This window comes from Phyllosticta capitalensis (assembly GCF_038381095.1).
Source record: "Phyllosticta capitalensis strain CBS 128856 chromosome Unknown BKA78scaffold_8, whole genome shotgun sequence".
NCBI lineage: Eukaryota > Fungi > Ascomycota > Dothideomycetes > Botryosphaeriales > Phyllostictaceae > Phyllosticta > Phyllosticta capitalensis.
In genome coordinates, this window is record NW_027117446.1 from 149,097 (window position 1) to 167,259 (window position 18,163).

General features: G+C 56.1%; 8 protein-coding genes across 8 annotated transcripts; 2 read left to right on the top strand and 6 right to left on the bottom strand.

The window, feature by feature from the left end:
• Positions 1-356: 356 nt before the first annotated feature.
• Positions 357-1,419, bottom strand: BKA78DRAFT_319703 (uncharacterized protein). Its single transcript, XM_066888880.1, has one exon. The coding sequence runs from the start codon at positions 1,178-1,180 to the stop codon at positions 806-808; it is 375 nt and encodes a 124-aa protein (XP_066741615.1). The 5' UTR covers positions 1,181-1,419; the 3' UTR covers positions 357-805.
• A 2,671-nt stretch (positions 1,420-4,090) lies between these two features.
• Positions 4,091-4,775, bottom strand: BKA78DRAFT_319704 (uncharacterized protein). The gene has a single exon (XM_066888881.1). It carries the CDS (start codon positions 4,376-4,378, stop codon positions 4,199-4,201), a length of 180 nt encoding a protein of 59 aa, XP_066741616.1. The 5' UTR covers positions 4,379-4,775; the 3' UTR covers positions 4,091-4,198.
• Positions 4,776-5,055: 280 nt separating this feature from the next.
• BKA78DRAFT_171468 (exocyst complex component Sec5-domain-containing protein) lies at positions 5,056-8,383 on the bottom strand. Its single transcript, XM_066883250.1, has 3 exons — positions 7,999-8,383; positions 5,231-7,940; positions 5,056-5,169 (listed from the first exon to the last, which is right to left on the bottom strand). Exons 1-3 carry the CDS (start codon positions 8,321-8,323, stop codon positions 5,121-5,123), a joined length of 3,084 nt encoding a protein of 1,027 aa, XP_066741617.1. The 5' UTR covers positions 8,324-8,383; the 3' UTR covers positions 5,056-5,120.
• Positions 8,384-8,466: 83 nt separating this feature from the next.
• On the top strand, positions 8,467-10,328 carry BKA78DRAFT_319707 (isocitrate dehydrogenase subunit 2 mitochondrial precursor). Its single transcript, XM_066888882.1, has 4 exons — positions 8,467-8,819; positions 8,880-9,002; positions 9,062-9,781; positions 9,893-10,328. Exons 1-4 carry the CDS (start codon positions 8,586-8,588, stop codon positions 9,962-9,964), a joined length of 1,149 nt encoding a protein of 382 aa, XP_066741618.1. The 5' UTR covers positions 8,467-8,585; the 3' UTR covers positions 9,965-10,328.
• BKA78DRAFT_171483 (uncharacterized protein) lies at positions 9,920-10,285 on the bottom strand. Its single transcript, XM_066883251.1, has one exon. The coding sequence runs from the start codon at positions 10,186-10,188 to the stop codon at positions 9,961-9,963; it is 228 nt and encodes a 75-aa protein (XP_066741619.1). The 5' UTR covers positions 10,189-10,285; the 3' UTR covers positions 9,920-9,960.
• Positions 10,329-12,301, bottom strand: BKA78DRAFT_319710 (kinetochore complex Sim4 subunit Fta1-domain-containing protein). Its single transcript, XM_066888883.1, has one exon. The coding sequence runs from the start codon at positions 12,141-12,143 to the stop codon at positions 10,383-10,385; it is 1,761 nt and encodes a 586-aa protein (XP_066741620.1). The 5' UTR covers positions 12,144-12,301; the 3' UTR covers positions 10,329-10,382.
• Positions 12,302-12,670: 369 nt separating this feature from the next.
• BKA78DRAFT_332529 (uncharacterized protein) lies at positions 12,671-14,072 on the bottom strand (the record flags this gene model as incomplete). The annotated part of the gene is made up of 2 exons (XM_066889992.1): positions 12,671-13,924; positions 13,971-14,072. 2 exons carry the CDS (start codon positions 14,070-14,072, stop codon positions 12,671-12,673), a joined length of 1,356 nt encoding a protein of 451 aa, XP_066741621.1.
• Positions 14,073-14,401: 329 nt separating this feature from the next.
• BKA78DRAFT_373183 (uncharacterized protein) lies at positions 14,402-17,270 on the top strand. Its single transcript, XM_066892757.1, has 2 exons — positions 14,402-15,270; positions 15,320-17,270. The coding sequence occupies exons 1-2, from the start codon at positions 14,887-14,889 to the stop codon at positions 17,141-17,143; spliced, it is 2,208 nt and encodes a 735-aa protein (XP_066741622.1). The 5' UTR covers positions 14,402-14,886; the 3' UTR covers positions 17,144-17,270.
• Positions 17,271-18,163: the final 893 nt, after the last annotated feature.

An 18,163-nucleotide genomic window follows, 5' to 3' on the forward strand; every position in this document is an offset into this window, starting at 1 on the left:
TCTTGCCCCCTTCTCGTTTCGTCTGGTTACTTCTTTTATTGCTTCTGGCCGTGCTGCATCTTTTTGACCGACGGCCGGCTGCTGGCGTTTGGATGCTTGGCTTTTATTTGATGGTGGGTTGTTCGTGTAAGTGCGCAGATGCTTGATGGGAGTGTTGCGCGGTTGATGTGATGGCGTGTATAGGCGCGCGCTACAAGTGTAGAAAACGGACGCCGCTTGACGAATCAACGTCTTTTGACCAACAAGGACTGTCCGACTGCATGGTTGGGAATCCGAGATCATCATCTTCTTTGCGGACGCGGCGGAATGCTTGTCGTCAGCATGTGTACTCGACAACACCAAGAGCCCCCCTTGAACCCGATGGCCCCGGACCGTCAACCACTGCAGCCAAGACCACGCGAGATAGACAGTCCCGGACTGTCACGACTCGCTCTGAAAAGCCTTCCCCCGTCGAATCCAGACGGTCCTATCTCAGTCGCAGTCCTCGCCACCACCTCCACCTGGCAGGTCTGCAACTTCGTACATGGGACCGTCAACCCGCGCCATCCCTGCCCGCAACCCAAAAACTTCCCTTTTCCGTCCTGCCACAACCCTATTCGCACGCCTCCGACCAACCATCTAGCGCTGCTCGAGCTTAAACAGGCTGGTTTGCAACATCGCACGTAGTGAGTTTTGGGACCGTCCGGTTTCTGCTTCCAGCGTGGACATGGACGACGGTCCTGGTGAGGACTGTCAAGACCACGCGTGCTTAGGACTCCTGACAAGACTTCGGACTACTACCAGGACTGTCGAAATCGTGCTTTGATCATATTCCAGTGATTTCAAACATCAGCGGTGTCGAAGTGGCGCAGTCAACGGTCCTGACGGTCCTTCCTAACAGTCCTAGGAGTCCCGGTCTGGGACTGTCGATTTTCTTCGTGGAAGAGGAAACACGACAGTCCCAAAAATTGCTACGTGCGAAGTTGCAATTTCGCCTGTTTGGGTTTGGAGAGCGGTGCGTGATTGGTGCGGAAGGTGTAGATAGAGTTGTGGCGGGGATGGAAAGGGAAGTTTTTTTGAGTTGCGGGTGGGTGGTGATTGGTTGGTGGGTTGGGACTGTGGTTCTGTTCTGCCACTGTGCTTTGTTGCGGATTTTTGGTCTTTTTGAGGTTTTTTGATATCTGGTTTGTTGCTCATGCATGGAAGGCTGTCTGGCAAGCTGGGTCTGCTTCCAGTACAATGTTCTGTTTCTTTTGTTGCATGAGAAGCCTGGAGAAGCAGAGCTTGAGTCTTTAGCTTGGGAATACGGAAGAGCAGCAAAAGAACATCAACTTCTGCCCAATCCACAGACAATCGTTCCCAACAGGAGTATCGCAACGCTGCGAAAGAACATTGGGCTGGCTAGCTTTTCTAGGTAGCTCTAGCATCCACGTTCCGCGACTTGGAGGTGTCGTCTTTCTGGTAGCGAGTCGTCGGCCAAACCTGCGGGTCCGCGCGTGCAACCACACCACGGTCCACCCATCCAGACCCACAAAAAGCAAAACGTACAACAGCCGGGATTCGCTGCTGGTCACCCACGCAACTACTAATCGGCCGCAAGGTAGCTTATCTATGGAAGAGCGGACGGGGTTCCGAGTTCTCTACCTGCTATGGTCGTACGTGATAGACAAGGTCGCAAAGGTGCGTTATATCTTGTCAACTGTTGGGGCTCCTATGCGACCACAAGATTTCAGACATGCCGATTTTGTGTGGATGGGGCTAAAAGTCTAGTCTCTTCTGGTCTTCGAACTAGTTCAATGTTGGAGAGAAATGATTGGAGCGCTTGCAGTGATTCGTGGTACCGTGCCGTCGAGGTGTTTCCAGAAGATCGCAGATGACTCTGGCGAGAGGCAACTTCCTGCCTCACCACTGGAATCAACGAGGCAGGTAGCCTTTGTCTATGCACCCTTGATGATTCGACCCGATACTTGCGAAGAGGAAAGTTCTGGGACGAATCTTAGCGTTGTTGGGGTTTGACTGCCGACCGTCTCCAGACACCACCACAAGTGATTGACAAAGTCGCCAGAAAAGACTGAAGCAAAACAGCTCGCTCTCGACTTGTCAAAGCATCTAGAGGCGCTATGAGATGTGATATCCGATCTGTACTTCGGGTAAATTATGGGGTGGACGTTGATATCAGCATCTGTGAACCGTGTCGCTGCTTCCCATGGTAGGCGGTGCTGGAACAGTGTTTCCCCCAACAACGCTACCTGGTCCCTGAACATCAGGTTTTGCTTCTTTAAGCCTTAAAGACCGACCCTCTCTCAGTAATCCTCTCGTCCATATTGACTAGGACAGTGTCAGCCGAATAGCGTGATACTATATCAAAGCCTTTTGTCAACTTGGTTTTTTTCGCTTTTCAACATCATTCATCTCAAAAATGGCATTTCGATATCACCGGTATTATCCAGGGCCTGTTTGCACGTTCTGTGGACTGGTCCAACCTCTAGAGCCATACAATCTAGAAGCGGCGAGAAGGTTCAACTATTGTCAACATAGGGCAGTGCTCCCCGAAGCGGACCCTTCGCCCCAGCAGTGTCAGTCACAGCAGCCATACCGGGAGCAGTCGTATCACAGCATCCATTCGGTCAATGCTTCACCCTGGCAGTGTCAACCGCAGCCATACCGGGAGCAGTCGCATCACAGCATCTATCCAGCGAACCCTTTGCACCAGCAGTATCAGCCGCAGCCATGCCAGGAGCAGTCGCAGCACAGTACCCATCAGGCGAATAATTTGCCCCAACAGTGTCAGCCACAGGCATACCAGCAGGTGCAGCCAAGTATTTATCCAGCGAACAATTTGCCCCAGCAGAGTCAGCCGCATCCATCCCAGGAGCAGTCGCAGTTTGTATTCCAGGAGAATCAGACCCTGAGCAATCCACCTAAGGGGTTCAATGATCGAGAGCGTAAGAAACCTCGAAGAATCCAGAAACAGCCAAGAGAAGACAAACCACGGCAGACTCGAGGACGCAAGCAAGTGTTGGAGAAAGAAAAGCTGTTGTTGAGTCTCAACGCCGACAAGAACCAGCCTTCTTCCCCCAACATCCCTCGTGCGGACCCAGAGAATACAAACGCAGCAGGGCAGGTTACTACCACTAGACAAGACATACCGAGTATAAAGGTGCAACCCAGCATTTCTCCAGTAGTTCCAACAATTATAGTGACGGAAGCGCCGGACGACATCGCTGAACCAGCAGACTCCAGTACCCACACTCCGCAGCGCACTTCAACCCCATCGCTTGCAGACACCACTGGACAAGACGTACCGAGCACAGAGGCGCAACCCAGCATTTCTCCAGTAATTCCAACAATTATAGTGACGGCAGAGCCGGACGTCATCGCTGAAGCAGCAGACTCCAGTACCCACACTCCGCAGCGCGCTTCAACCCCATCGCTTGCAGACAGAGTGAACGACCATCTCAATTTCACTGGAGCAGTCGACTCCAGCACACACAACCAGGAAAACAGCACCTCTGCCTCAGCTCCGGGCGCATTAGAAGACTTCCCCGTCATGGCGTTCAGAACTCCAACAACCAGCGGCGCACAAGACTCTCTCAGCCCTCAACAACAAATCTTCGACGACCACTCGATGCTCGATGCCATCAACGATTCCGGCGTGCTCGACCCCCCGCGCCGGCACCCGCACAACAGCTGCCCGCCAAAAAAATCGAAAAGTCCATTGTCTTCACGAAATCGGGTCTCTACCTCATCGACACCAAAACCCACGACGCCGACCTCACGCACGACCTGTCAGCCCAGGCCAACCAGCAGCTCAAAGAGATCTTCGTGCTCCCTCGAAAAGCGTGCGAGACGGGCGCCATCTTCATGACCATCTTCTCGCTGAAAGGCGCAGTCGTCGCCATTTTTGCCGTCGAGGACTACGCCAAGCACTTTCCCATGTTCAAGAAGGCGTTCGAAGCGGCCATCCGGCGACGCTTGCTCCCGCCGAAGCCCGACTTCTTTGGCTACGATGCTGTCGTCGCGGTGCCGCCGGGGCCCAATGCTCAGGCACAGCTGGACGAGTGCTCGGCGCTCCTGCATAGCTTGGGCGGCAAACCCATCCCGCATGTGTGCAGCGTGGACAGTGTGCCTTGTTTCAGCACGGTTGCGGCGGATGCGCCCAAGATGGCCGCCGAGTTTGACGGCAAGGCGTATCAAAATCTTGTGACTGGGATCAGCTTCATGGACGAAAAGAAGGATCCCCACGATGGGATGCCGCGCGTGTGGTTGGATGGGCAGCGGATGCGGTGATTGACGTTGGTTGGCTTTGCTTTTGCGACGGATAATTTCCCGCCCCCTTCTGGCTATTGTTTTCCCAACCCCCTTCCCAACATCTGACCACACGCACCCCTTTTACCATCTTGTGACGACTGCCTCAGAGTCATAGAGGCATTCAAGAGAATACTCATTAAGTTTGCAGGCAAAAGAGTTGTGGGGTGGTTGTAAATATGTCGTAGTCTTCTGAAAAGGGCCTGATAAGGGGGCGCAAACAACTGGTTCAGTCCTTCCCCTTTTTACTCCTAGTTTTACAATAACAAGGCTGAGTAAGTTGTCCAATTCAGGGAGTGGTTGGTCGTGGTTTTTGCCTGTGATAATAGGTAAGGGCGGTGGGATATTACCCGTCCCCTTGGCTTTGTACAGAGCGGCAAGGGTCGACAAGAAACAATTGCAATCATCAGTCGCCTCAAGTCTTGACAAGTGCAACTCACTGTTATTATTGTATTACAAAGCGTCTAAACGCAAGAAGATGTATGCTCATAGCCCAACAAGCCACCAACACCACGCTTCAATGGGCCTGACCACGGGGCCACAAAGATCAAAGCCAAAAGAGATTGATTTGAGAAAAAGTTTTCGAAAAGTAGGGAAGATGATCTCCGGCCGGTATTGCGAAGACCGTTCCCACAAGCGCCGTCTTGTCGCGATGATGCGCTTGAACAAGCGTCGAAGTCCGAGGTCGCCTGCTGGCCGCTAGATTCACCGATACTAGAATCCCGGAGATGATCGTGAGAGGGGCGAGGTCCAAGACGCTGAACGCTGGACGAGCAAAGGACGCGAGTATGGCATTCAAAGACGAGCAACGCGGACCAGAATTCAGGCGACGGCTACGAACGATCCGACTTGGTGTGAGTCCGCTGCCTCTTGAAACAAGCACTACGAGAAAAATCAAGTAAGTCAAAAGCCCTTTGGAAACGGCGTCAAACTGAATACGTACAACTCGTTCTTGGTCGACTCGCGCAGCTTCTTCAAAACGACGCGCAACTCACCCAGCTCCGACTGGAGCTTCACTCTTGCATCGTTGTCGGTGCGTTCGTCCAGGGCAAGGTAGATGGCGCTCTGTATCTCGCTGGCCTTTTCTGTGGTGTAGTTGCCCAGCGTCTGTGCCATGAATTCGACGTCCAGCGTCGCTTGCATCAGGGCCGCCAAGCTGTATTTGGGCCTGGCTTTGAAGTTTTCGATTAGGTGCTTGCTGACCTGCTCGAGCAGGTATTTGAGGATCTGGCTCGTAAGCGGCGCTGCCGTCGTCGAGACCTGCGTGTGAACGACAACGAGCTCAAGTAGGACGTCGTAGACATATGTGCGCGCGTCGGTGGGTAGTGGCGAGTTTGGTTCCCAGTCAGGGGAGGCGATGCCTTTGCGGACAAGGGCGCCAAGTTTGGTGCTGATAGGCGTGGTGTAGGATTGGAAGAGTCTTGCGTAGATCTGAGACAGAGCATCGTCGACTTTGTTTGCTTCTTCAGTGAGTTTGACGCTAAAGTGGAATTCGTACTGCGAGACCAGCTGAGGGATGAGATCTGTGCGGAGGGACTGGAGATTAGACAGTGTCAACAGGATGCGAATATTCTTGTCCGTAGCATCTAGGTTGTTTGAATTCATGTCCCTTGTAGTCAGAGCTCGCAGAGGAAGCGTAAGGTCGTCGGCATCGTCTTCCCATGCCGTGTTGTCAAGACTTCTAGGCCTTTCCACGTTCTCCACCATGCCCTGGAGGACCTTGTAGATGCTCGTCACAAACTGGTTGCGCACGACAGAAAGTAGCTTGCTTGACGGTGGAATGACGACCTCATTGGAGCCCGACTTGGTCATGGCTTCGGAAAGATAGAGAATCTTTTGCATGCTCGCAAGTAGCGAGCTCTCAAGAGCCATGAAGCGGAATGGCATGTTGGTGAGATATTTGTTCTCAGTCCAGCGGGTCCAGTCTTCTAGAGACTTGACATGATCCGCATCGTCGTTCCAAGCGGCAGCAACAGCCTGGACACAGCGCTCTCGGACGCCTCCAACAAAGATTTTGAGCTCATCGACCGAGCGCGAACTATCCCGAGTGATCTGTAGCGCTGCAAGGTGGCTGGCCGCAGCACCAACTAGTAGGAGCACTTTGCCGAGATAATGGACACCACTCAAAGAGTTGGCATAGGGCGCCCAGAAGGCGTATTTCTCCCAAAACTCTCCCTTAGTGGGCGAAGGCGGTGGGTGGCTCAAGTCAAACTTGAATCTGCTTTCAAAGCTGGGGGTGATTGGCATTCCAGCTGGAGTCCTCGGGGTTGCAGGAGTGCTCGGCACGGGGGAGTAGAGCATGGAAATATCCTGGATGGGTGCATCATTGAAGAATGAGGCAACTCCGTCTCTCAGGAGAGTGACCAACTCTTTGGCGCCTTTTTGCAGGTCCATGACTCCAGATGATGACAAACGATGGTGCTTCTTGCTCTCGCAATCGATACCAACAGGCAGCTTGGATTGTGCCCGGCCGTCAATGAAGGACGATGCCGTCTCCCAAAACTCAACGACTTCTCCCAGCACTCCGCCCCGAGGAGATAGCAGCGCGCTAAGGGACTGGTATTCGTATTCCCAAAAGTCGATGACTTTGGCGGAATCAATCTTGACTCCATGGCCTGGACGATCCAGATTCTCTGCCGATCGCAAGTGGATGGCGATTTGTCGAGGCGTCGGTTTCTCACCATTGCCCAGACGCCTGCGGAGGATTTCCAGCTCGACCTTGGACCGCTCAAAGGTTGCCGTGATTTTACTTTTGAGGAAATCGTAGCGACTCCACAGCCAGACCCAGATGGGATTGTCGTCCACGCCCAGCTCGAGTAGGATTTTGATGAGTTCCATGTGCTGCTCCGGTTTGTCCTCTCCGGCCTGCTCCTGCTTTGTAAAGTGGGTACCGGCAAGTCGCTTCCAAACATCACGCTTAAAGGTCGCCACCTGTTCCTCGACATCGCTCCACATGCGTGCTGTCAAAATGATTTGGTGAATCTCGGCGTCCGTCAAAGCGACTCTGCTCTGCTGAGCGCTGTCTACAATCTTCTTCGCCTCTTGTGCATATCTGCGGGCCTTGCCATACTCTTCAGGGAGCAGCTCAAAGTCGTTTCTCTTGATGCAATCCTGAATCGAAGACCCGACCTCGAACAAGCTCCGATGTCGTTCGACAGATGCAAGAATTGCCTTGAGTGTTTCTCCCCTTTCGCGACCTCCCAGAGCCGGACCCCAAATCTCTTCAGCCTTGACGGCTACTTCCAAAAGCGGCGCCTTGATTCCGAGTACTCCGTACTCACTTTCCTTTGTCAAGGCGGTCCTCCTCTTGTCACCACCACTGGCAGTGGTCTGCGGGACTGGTTGAACGCTTTGGCGGCGGAACTGTCCCGTCTTGCTGAACTGACGCGAATGTCCTCTTGCCTGAGCCTTTTGTTGCTCTTGCTGGCCCTGATCCCGCATTTCGTTGTAGACATTATCAATGGTAGCCTTGGCGCGAACGAAGCGTTCAAAGTTGGATTCGACCAGGACCTTCAGGGACGCAGACTTCTTCTCAATAGATCGCGACAAAAAGTCCAATCCTTGCAGAAGGGATTCCGTGGACGCGGTGCTGTGGACTTGGGAGAGGAAGAGGCCAGGGTTGAATGTGGTTGAGGACAAGAGGAAACGATTTCCTGTTTACGATTTGTTAGATGACCCTGCAGAGCCAGAATGCGGTAAAAGATTACGGACTCAGCTTGAGATCGTCGTCAACAGGCAGTCCTCTTTGACGCAGCACTTGTACCACGCTGGGAGCATTGCCAAGCGGATCAGGCTCGTCCTTTTGAACGAGAGCGTCTATGCCCTCCTTGGTCTTTTCGGATCCCGGGACACTGCTGCGCAGGCTAGCGCGCTGGAGGACGGAATATCGCGACTGTCTGCGAACCGGCACAGACGTCTTTGTGTTCTCAGTCTCCGAGTCGTCGTCGTCGTCGTCGTCCTTTTCGGCAGGCCACTCGGAGGGGTAGAGGGTCTTGATGCTGTAGTGCTCGAGCAATGCGCGCTCCGAGTCCGGCATGGTGGGCGCAAGGCGTGGCAGGGCGGAGATTCGAGGTAGAGGTGAGGTTGAAAGCGAGGGTGGAGTGGTGACAGTAGTAGTGACAGGGACGGCGGCGGGAGCTTGGTAGGTGGCCGCTGCCCTGGGGCTCGGCTGCGAACGGCGGGCCGGGAAAGCTTCTTGCTTCTTTCTTGCCAAACTCCCACTCCTCCACCATCCATCCTATCCTCCGCCCCACGCCCTAATACACCGGTCTTCGCCCTAGTCCGACGTCTCTCGCATCATGCTGGCCACCCGTTCCTTCGCCGCGCCTACCAGGCAATTCCTGCGCCAGGCCCAGCGCGCCCCGAGGTGGACTCCCGCCCTCAGGACGTACGCAACCGCCGCCGAGGACAAGGTCGCAAAGTTCAAGGGCCAGAAGGGTAACGACGGCAAGTACACCGTCACTCTGATCGAGGGAGACGGCATTGGCCCTGAGATTGCACAGTCGGTCAAGGACATCTACTCGGCCGCCAACGTGCGTGCGCCCGCATTCCTTCCTCTCGTCCGGGGCCGCAAGAATTGACATGAGCAACAGGTGCCCATCAAGTGGGAGTCGGTCGACGTCACCCCCAGGCTGGTCGATGGCAAGACTGCCATTCCCCAGGAGTCGATTGACAGCGTCACGAGGAACTACGTCGCCCTCAAGGGCCCGCTCGCCGTATGCATTACCATGCTGTCCCACCGTCGCGAAGAAAGCCCCATCTGACAAGTCTGCAGACGCCCGTCGGCAAGGGTCACGTCTCGCTCAACCTTACTCTGCGCCGTACCTTTAACCTGTTCGCCAACGTCCGTCCCTGCAAGTCCATTGCCGGCTACAAGACGCCCTATGACAACGTCGACACGGTCCTGATCCGTGAGAACACCGAGGGTGAATACTCGGGCATTGAGCACGTCGTCGTCGACGGCGTCGTCCAGAGCATCAAGCTCATCACCCGCGAGGCCTGCGAGCGCGTCATCCGCTATGCCTTCCAGCACGCCCAAGACATCGGCCGCAACAAGGTTCGCGCCGTCCACAAGGCCACCATCATGAAGATGTCGGACGGTCTCTTCCTCTCCACCGCCCGCGAGGTCGCCAAGGAGTTCCCCAACATCGAGTTCGACGCCGAGCTGCTCGACAACACCTGCCTGAAGATGGTCACGGACCCCATCCCCTACAACGACAAGGTTCTCGTCATGCCCAACCTGTACGGTGACATTCTGTCCGACATGAGCGCCGGTCTGATTGGCGGTCTCGGCCTCACGCCCTCCGGCAACATTGGCGACGAGTGCTCCATCTTCGAGGCCGTCCACGGCTCCGCCCCCGACATTGCCGGCAAGGGCCTCGCCAACCCCACCGCTCTGCTCCTCTCCTCCATCATGATGCTTACGCACATGGGTCTGCACGAGCACGCCAACAAGATCCAGAACGCCATCTTCAAGGTCCTCGGCGAGGGCAAGGTACGCTTCACACCCCCAGACTCTGCCAGCACCAGCCCCCACGTGTCTCCTTGCCGATCACTGCCCCAGCTCGCTCTCCGTTGCGGCGTAGGCTAACCAAGTTCACCACAGACGATAACCGGCGACCTGGGCGGCAAGGCCAAGACGGAAGAGTACGCCGACGCCGTCATCAAGGCGCTCTAAGCGATTGAAGCCGTTGGAGAAACGAAAAAAGCGTTGTTGTAGCTGTTGTCTGTTGGATTCTCACTGTTGGCAAGCGGAACCGGGAGCCTTTTTAAAAGAGCAATAGAGAGAGAAATTGGCCCTTTTTGTTTTTTGAGGCAGCATGACGGTGAGTTGTTTGTTCGGTTCAGCGGCTGTTCATATATCAAATGTGTGTGGTGTTGCGCGTGATTGGGATGTATCATAGTAGACGGTGGATGGATGGATGGATGGGAGGCAACCTAAGCATATCAAATCCAAAGACATGAAAGAGACGTCTCATGAACGTGGAAAGTTTTGCATTCTTCTTCTGCTTTTTTGCACGGGGTATACAGCAAGCAACAATTCTCCCAAGCCCCCAACACTCATGTCCAACTCCCACATCCTCCTCTTCCCGTCATCACACCGCCTCCGTCCCTGTAGTCGTCGCCGCCCTCGCCGGATCGTGCAACTCGTACGGCGGCGGCGGTTCGGCTGGGACGCTGAACTGCCTCTGCACCTTTTTCCTCTTCGCTGCCGCTGCTCCCCTGCCGCCCTCTGGTGGTTGCCGCTGGCTCTGTCGCCGCACAACAGCCGCATCCTCGGCTGCCAACTCATCTTCGTCTTCTTCTGCGTCTTCTTCTTGCTCTGCGTCTTCTCGCGGCGCGTCGTCTCTCCTTGCACGCTTCTTGGCCGTCGTCGTGGGCGAAGCAGATGCTGATGCTGATGCTGGCTGTGACGACGAGGACGAGGGCGACGGAGATGGCTCGGCGCTTCCTTGTTCGTCATCGTCGCGATCATCACGAAGACGCTCGGCCGCGCTCTCGGCATTTGCGTCGGCTGCAGCGTCGGGATCGGATTCAGGCGCCCGCCGCTTCTTTGCTCCGTTCGACCGAGCTGCTCCTGCTGTGGCCGTGTTGGTTTTGACGTCGTTGCGGCGTTTGGTTGGGGGTTTTTGCTGCGTTTTTCGACCACCGCGGCGCGCATTGCCTGTCTCTAACCCTGCCGTCGCGTCTGCCGCAGCGTCTCCCGATGCGGCAACACCAGGCGCCTTCTTCCTCATCTTCGCCGGGCGCTGTGGCAGCGGCATGACGATACGGGGAGCAGTGCTGACGCCATCCGCCAGCGGCGCAGTCGTCGCATACGCAACCAGCGACTTGAACAGCGCAGCCAGCGCCGCACGCGCGCCGGCCGTGGCTGGCTGGATGAGTTTGACCTTTGCGTCCGCGGAGAGGGCGAGCAGGGGCGGGACGACGAGCTTGGACATGTGGACGGCGGGGTGCGTCAGGGGGAGGGCGAGGTGCGAGGAGAGGTAGGCGGAGAGGGCGGCTGTGAAGGGGCCTGTGAGTGCGGGTGGATGTTGAGCGTGGGAGTCGTGTGTGGGTTGCGGTTTTGGGCGCAGGATTGATGCGTCGCTGGTCACGAGCTGCGTGCCCCGCGAGAGGAATTCCGGCACGTCGTCCTGCGGTATTCGAAGGTCGATGCTGCGGAGCGGGGCGGGTGTGCCCGCGTGGAAGATGTTGGGGAAGGAGAGTTGAAGCTGGAGAGGCCCGGTAAGGACGTCGGCCAAAGAGTCGATGGAGGGGTCGGCATCGAGGTCTTGGAAGAGGGTTTCGAGTGTGGAGGAGAGGAAGGAGGACTGTAAATTGAGCGGCGCAATGCGGGTGTCGAAGGTGGTGCTAAGAAAGTCGAGAAAGATGTCGCGCACTCCCGAAGGCATGCGCACAAGGAGAAGCGGCAGAGACGTAAAATCTGAGAGGTCTGATCGACTCGGCGTCTCCGGATCCCTCAATATCAGGGCAGAATGTGTGGCCTTTTGATACTGTAGCCGGACGTGTATGCCTCTCGCTTCGTGCACCTGCACAACCGGCGCCTGATCAAACTCTCCCGGCTCTTCCTCTCCCTCATTCTCTTGGTGTACTCTTTTCCATGACTCCTCGTCTCCCAACAGATCCCACGAGCACTCCTCCAACGTCCCGCGGTTGTCCCCCACGTCCAGAAAGTGAACATCGACGCCGCGAAGTGTGTCGCCGCGGAGCAAGTCTTTCAGTCGTCGGGCGTGCGCGCGCAGCTGGCGGCCGTGAAGGAGCGGATTGGATCCATGGTACAGCGGCGAAAGTCGATATGCGGAAAACGTCGAGTTGTACAGAGGGTAATCGGGAACAGGGTCGTTGTCAGCCATGGCGAGGTGGATTTGCGCGCGCTACGCGAAGCGCGTCACAACGGATACTCGACGCGCAACGGACTATCTGGACGTGTCGGACGCGGTGTTGGGACGTGCCATGTCCTGGATAGGGTCCTAGGAGGCCTTGACTTGGGCGGGGGCGGGGGAGTGGTGTTGAAAGTGCCTGCCAGGTTCCGGTTGTTTACGTCCGGGGAGAGCTGCAGATGGCGCCGGCTCCATGTCGGTTACTAAGCATCCCTGCCATCCCTGCGCCCATCACCCGCTTCTCCACACTCGAGTTCCTCATTCCATCGCTGCTGTTGCTGTCGGCATTATTTTGATAAATAAGATTAGAATTCAATTCTAAACATATTATTCATCTTCTCTGCCCTGCAGCTATTGGCATGTCATCTTTTGAGCCTCGAATCTGATGAGCCACCAACCGTTCAGGTCTAATATCAAGCAATTGAGAAACCAACGAGCTGGGACAGGATTCTTCATGCATACAGACTGTACAGATGAGGGATATGCAGCCAACTCAAAGTCTATGCATCCAACACCTTCAACATGTCCTCCGTATTCACAAACTTCGCCCTCTCTTTACCCATCTCCTTGCCCTTTGCTCTCTCTGTCTCGTCGATTCTCTTCCAGTCTTCCCAGCTCACAGTGCGCAGTCCCTTGCTCTTCGCTTCTTGGCTCAAGGCATCCCAGCCCTCAGCGTCTCCGTCGATGAACTTGGCCTTTTGCGTCCAGTCTTGCACGATGGTGTCTGCCGTTGCAAACGCATCATCCATGGTCGTCGCAATGACACCTGTCGGGCCATTTTTGACCCATCCTGCGCAGTACAGGCCCGGGAGGTGCATGGCTGCCAGTTCTCCTGGCCCGGCCGCGGGGTCGAGGACCCGGCCTCGGCCGTCGTTGGGAATGACGCCACGCCGCTCGTTGAAGGGGATTCCTACGGCGCTCATGTCGGGGAGTTGCGCAGACTTGTAGCCCACGGAGCGGAATGCCACGCTTGCAGGAAGAGTTTCAGATTCCGAGGTGGCGACTACCGATGCGCTTTTGGCGAAGATGGATGACGGAGGGTCGAAAGCGTTCTTGGCAAAGGTTACGCTGGAGAGAGACGAAGGGTCGGTGGACGACGCGTTGAAGGACGTGGGACTGAGTAGAAACTTGAAAGTCCACTCTTTGGCTGCTGCGTCGGCTGCAGTTTTGGAAGGGCTCTTGAACATTTTCAAAAGTCGCTGCTGGGGGCGGGACAGGGTTTTGGCGTCGGCTTCGCTGGGGAAAAAGGATTCATCGAGAGGTGAAAAGTGCGCGCCAGAAAGATTGAACAGCTCGCGGGCCTCTTTATTCGAGAATGCGGCTTGCCATGGTCCTCTCCGTCCTACAATCTTGACAGACTTTACTCTACTTTTGGAGAGCGCACTGACTGCGTGCTCTGCAATGTCCGTCTTCCTCAGTTCGTCCAGATTGCATAGCAGGATACGAGCTACGTCCAGTGAGACGTTTCCCTGGCCAATGACGACCGCCTCTTCTCCAGCATCGAGCCTGGGATTCAAGTCTGCAAACTCTGGTAGGCCGTTGTACCATCCGACAAATGCTCTCGCCGAGTATACACCACTGAGGTCCTCCCCGGGAACGCCCAGCTTTTTGTCGTAGGATGCGCCATAGGAGAAGAGGACGGCGTCGTAGCGAGGAACTAGCTGCGTGAGTGGTATATCATGCCCTATGCGTATGTTGCCGACGAAATTGAATCGTGGGGATGCGGCGACTTCTTCAAACTTTTCCTGGCATTTCTACAGCAAGTCAGACATGAGTCACTTGAACGCTGGGAGATCTAACCTTGACTTCTGGATGGTCTGGCGCGACTCCGAAGCGCACCAGACCATACGGTACCGGGAGCTGTTCGTACATATCCACCACAGCGTCTGGGATCCTGTTCATCACTCTGTATGCAGAGTAGAATCCAGCTGGCCCCGAGCCGATGACGGCGAGCCGGAAAGGCTTGTCGCCGCGCGCATTGGGTGTCGTCGCATAATTTCGAGGCGAAAAGGATTGTTGAGGCGCAGTACGAGTCCGCAGCTCCAAGGTGCAAGACCGACAAACAAAAGGAACGCGACGCGCAAGTAACATTTTTTGGTGTTGAAGTTTGGGAGCTGTCAACGCGACGGGGTCCTCCGGTTGAGCCCCGCCGCTAGCGTCATCTCGGCCCGGTCGTCGATCTACCCACGGCCCGCAGCCACTGACCATCAACACCATTCATCTTTCGACCTCGACGACAGGCTGCGACCAACGGATCATGGAAAGACAATTGCTGTTCGCTGATCGAATCGCGGACAGACGGGAGGCTCACCTCGTGTCTCGCATGCATGCGGGCGGGTCCTGGATGGGGCGGTTGTTGTCAGCGGCGACGGTTTACCAATAGATGATCTTGATGGCGAGGCAAACTCCCGCCGAGTGGCACCACGAGAGCCAAGGTCGTCTTTCTGCGACTCTTGCCGGCATCTGACCCGCTGAATGGCTGGCGGGGGCGCGGCATTCGCCAGTCGCACACGACCGGGTTATCGTTGCTCGGACGACGCTGCCGTGTAAACGCTGGGGGCTGCCTTTATGATGGCATTCCCTCTCGACCTCTCATGCGCCTTTGCTCTCCTTGGCCTTGGTATCCTTCTCCTCATGCGGCCTTGTTGGTCCTGCTGAGCCATTGCGACACTACTCTTCGTCTCCTTCGCCGCGCCTTTTTCCCTAGGCTGTCATCATGGGCGGTCCTGAGCAGCCGTACATTTACGAGCCGCAGCGGAACTCGGTCACGGCCGACTCTTTGTACGGCTTCAACCCAAAAGCCGTCACGCAGGCAAGTAGAGCTGCTGCCAAAGCTGCGGCCACCAAAACCCCAGCCAGTTCTGTTCGAAAGGGGCCCTTGATCGACTTTAACCGCCACCCCGACAGCTATCTCATCGGACCATATGGACGCCCGGATGTGGAACCCATGAGCCCCAACACCAAGGGCAGAATCAATTGGGCCAAGTGGATCCAGTTTGCGTTTCGAGCCCTCCAATTGATTGCCGCAATCGGAATCTTGATTTGCTCCATTTGCATCAGGGGAACCCAGGGCTTGGAGGGCTGGATTATCAGAGTTTCGGTCAGTTGGACCTAGCAGAATTGGACAGACGCAGGACTGACTTTTGCAGGTTGGAGTCGATGTTGTGTGCATCCTCTATGCCGTCTATCATCTGATGCGCAGTGTCGGCGGACGCGCGCCGGCGAGCGCCGCAAGTTACCATTTTTTCGCTCTCTTCGCCGACGTTGCCTTGATTCCCTTTTACGTCTTCACTGCCATGATGGCGAAGAGCAACCTTTCAGAGGCACCAGGCGCAGAAGGACGCTGGCGCACTTTCTTCAAGTCTGAATCTGCCACCAACAGCATTTTTAGTGCTACTTGGCTCACGGGAGTCACCATTGGAGCACTCCACCTGATTTCGGTATTTTTGGATCTTTACCTCTTGATCATCTTCCGGAAGATTGCGCACATGCCGCCCGACATGAATCCATTGGAGGACGACACGTCCGAAGAATTGCGCAAAAAGCACACAATGTCTTCTTCCATGTCCGAGTTTACCGCCTCAGACAAACGATTCAGCGATCTGACTGGAAGTACCGTCAACCTTCCCAATCCGTCTCGCGCCTCGCTCCTCGAGGACCCTCCTTTGCCAGACCTGCGCACCATGCCTTTTGCGCAGACTCGCAAGGACGGCCAAGTCTCGTACTCCCCACACACTCCTCGCTCTGCACGCGAATCTAGGGCCAGCCTGCAAATCTACACGCAGCCGTACTCTGCGCACTCGTCTTGTGCAGAGCTCCACAGCCGTGATGGCAGCCACAGTCCAGCAAAGTCGACAGCACCCAGCGTGTTCTCTCAGGGGTCTGAAAGCCCTACCAAGACTGTAGCGTCCAGCGTGTATTCTGTGTCTACCGGTGGAGGGAAGTACTCTGCACCGTGCTCGCCCCCTCGCTCTTCTCACCAGACAAAGCGCAAGAGTCTACAGAACGACAACTGGTTCGTCATGGCAGACCCAGCGGAGCCGCATGAGAGTCAGCCGCTCAATCGCCGTTACTCTTTCGATGCCGAAGACGACAAGGCAATTCCTCTGCAGCCGTACAGAGATAATGCCCACGCGGGACTGAAGTTCTCCTTCAACCTCGACAGCAGTCCTCTCACAGATTCCCCAGCCAGCGGCAGAAATGACGTCTCGCCCGCGCACCTGCGGCCATCTCCTCTCCGCATGAACCCACCTTCGCCAGGCATCAAGTCCGCGAGCCCCCCACCGCCCATGCCCTTCAGCCGAACCAGCACCATCAGCAGCGACCGCAGCTCCAACATCGGCCGCGCGCTGACCACGGCCTCGACCGTGACGCGCACAACCGCCGACTGGTCCACAACCGACTGGACCAAGCAGCCGGCCGGCGGCAGCAGCAACATGAAACCCAAAAAAGGCCGCTACTACGGCGACCTGCGCAGCGCAACCGCCGCCGTCACGGGCAAGGACTCGCCCTACTACACCCACAGCCGCAGCCCGGCGTCGTCGGCACCTCACAGCACCGGGCCCAGTCCCGCAGCCACGCCCTCGCCCAGCAGCGCAAAGAAGAAGGCCGCCGCCGCTGGCCGCTACAAGGGCACGGCAACGACGGCCGCCACGCCAGCCTTTGCAACTGCCACTGCCACGGCAACGCCTACCAACCCCAAGCCCAAGGCGCAGAAGCAGCTCGGCATCAGCCCGCAGCGCGCGGGCTACGCGCGCGTCGAAGCCGGCCCCCGCGTCGTCAGCCGCTCCGGCGTCGACCTGCAGCTCTTTTCCTCCTACGCCGACGAAAACGGCGATTTGGGCCTGGGTCGCAATCGCCATGTCAGCGGCAAGATGGCCGAGGAGGGCCGCGGCGGCGGCGGTGCTGGGTATCCCGCGTCTTATAATGCGTGGGAGGGTCTGGTGCAGAGGAAGGTGAGCGGCATGGCATGATGATGAGGGGCGCGTACGTGCGATTGGGGGAGAAGGATGTTAAGTTCGCGTTGGATGTCTCCTTTTGAGAGGTTGGGTGGTTGGTGCCGACCCGACTGACTGACTGCCCCTTTTTGCTGCGGCTTGAAACGGGAAAAACCAAAAATCTTGGGATACGAGTGTGACAAGGGAGCGAGATGGAGGGAATATACTGTACGCCTCGCCAGCGGGCTGGCTCGAGCTGGCTTCGCTTTGCGGCGCTGCCCTGCGTTTGATGCTTGATTGTTCCCCTGACACGAATGAGCTGACGGCCACAACTACTTACTCCTCGATGGATACGGGACACGGGACACGGGACACGGAAATGAAGTATTCTTGGCGTTTTTGTGCTTTTTTGTTTTCTTTCCTTTCTTTCTTTTCAGTGGTCGGTCGATGAGCGAGAAGCTGGAGGGAGCGTGTTGAAAGGGGTGGTGATTGGAGCGACTTGGGTTGGGTTGTTGGGTTGATTGCAATAAGTAACGTAACGAAGCGTCGATAGCCACGTATAGTATAGTCTTAGCTAGGCACTAGCACAGGCACAAGAGGGGGATGTGGTAGTGTAGTATGTAGTAAGGTGTAGTGGTAGTGAGGAGTGAATATATTGGGTATATTTTTAATGCTACAAAGGTGGTGGTTTGATTCATTGTGAGGGGGTGGTGACAAATGGTGTTAGCGGTAAAGATTGATGGTGCTGGTGTCTTGATTTTTTACTTTTCCCCTGGCGCCAGAGTGGACCCAGGCGAGGAGGAAAAGAAGACAAGAACCCAGTGGCGAAAAAACAGTGTCGCAGACGATGGTGCAAGCCAGCAGGGCAAAGGACAAAGTGATCCATTGTGGTGGGCGTTTATTCCGAACTGTCGAAGAAGCCGCGCTGCTCGCTGTGGACAAGTGTCTGTCAGGCTGGGTTGGAGGAGTTTTTATACCCCCTGAACAACCACTCCTCCGCAGACCCTCCACGAGCACAGACTTGTCACATGGAACCCGCCAGCCGTCCACGTGCCT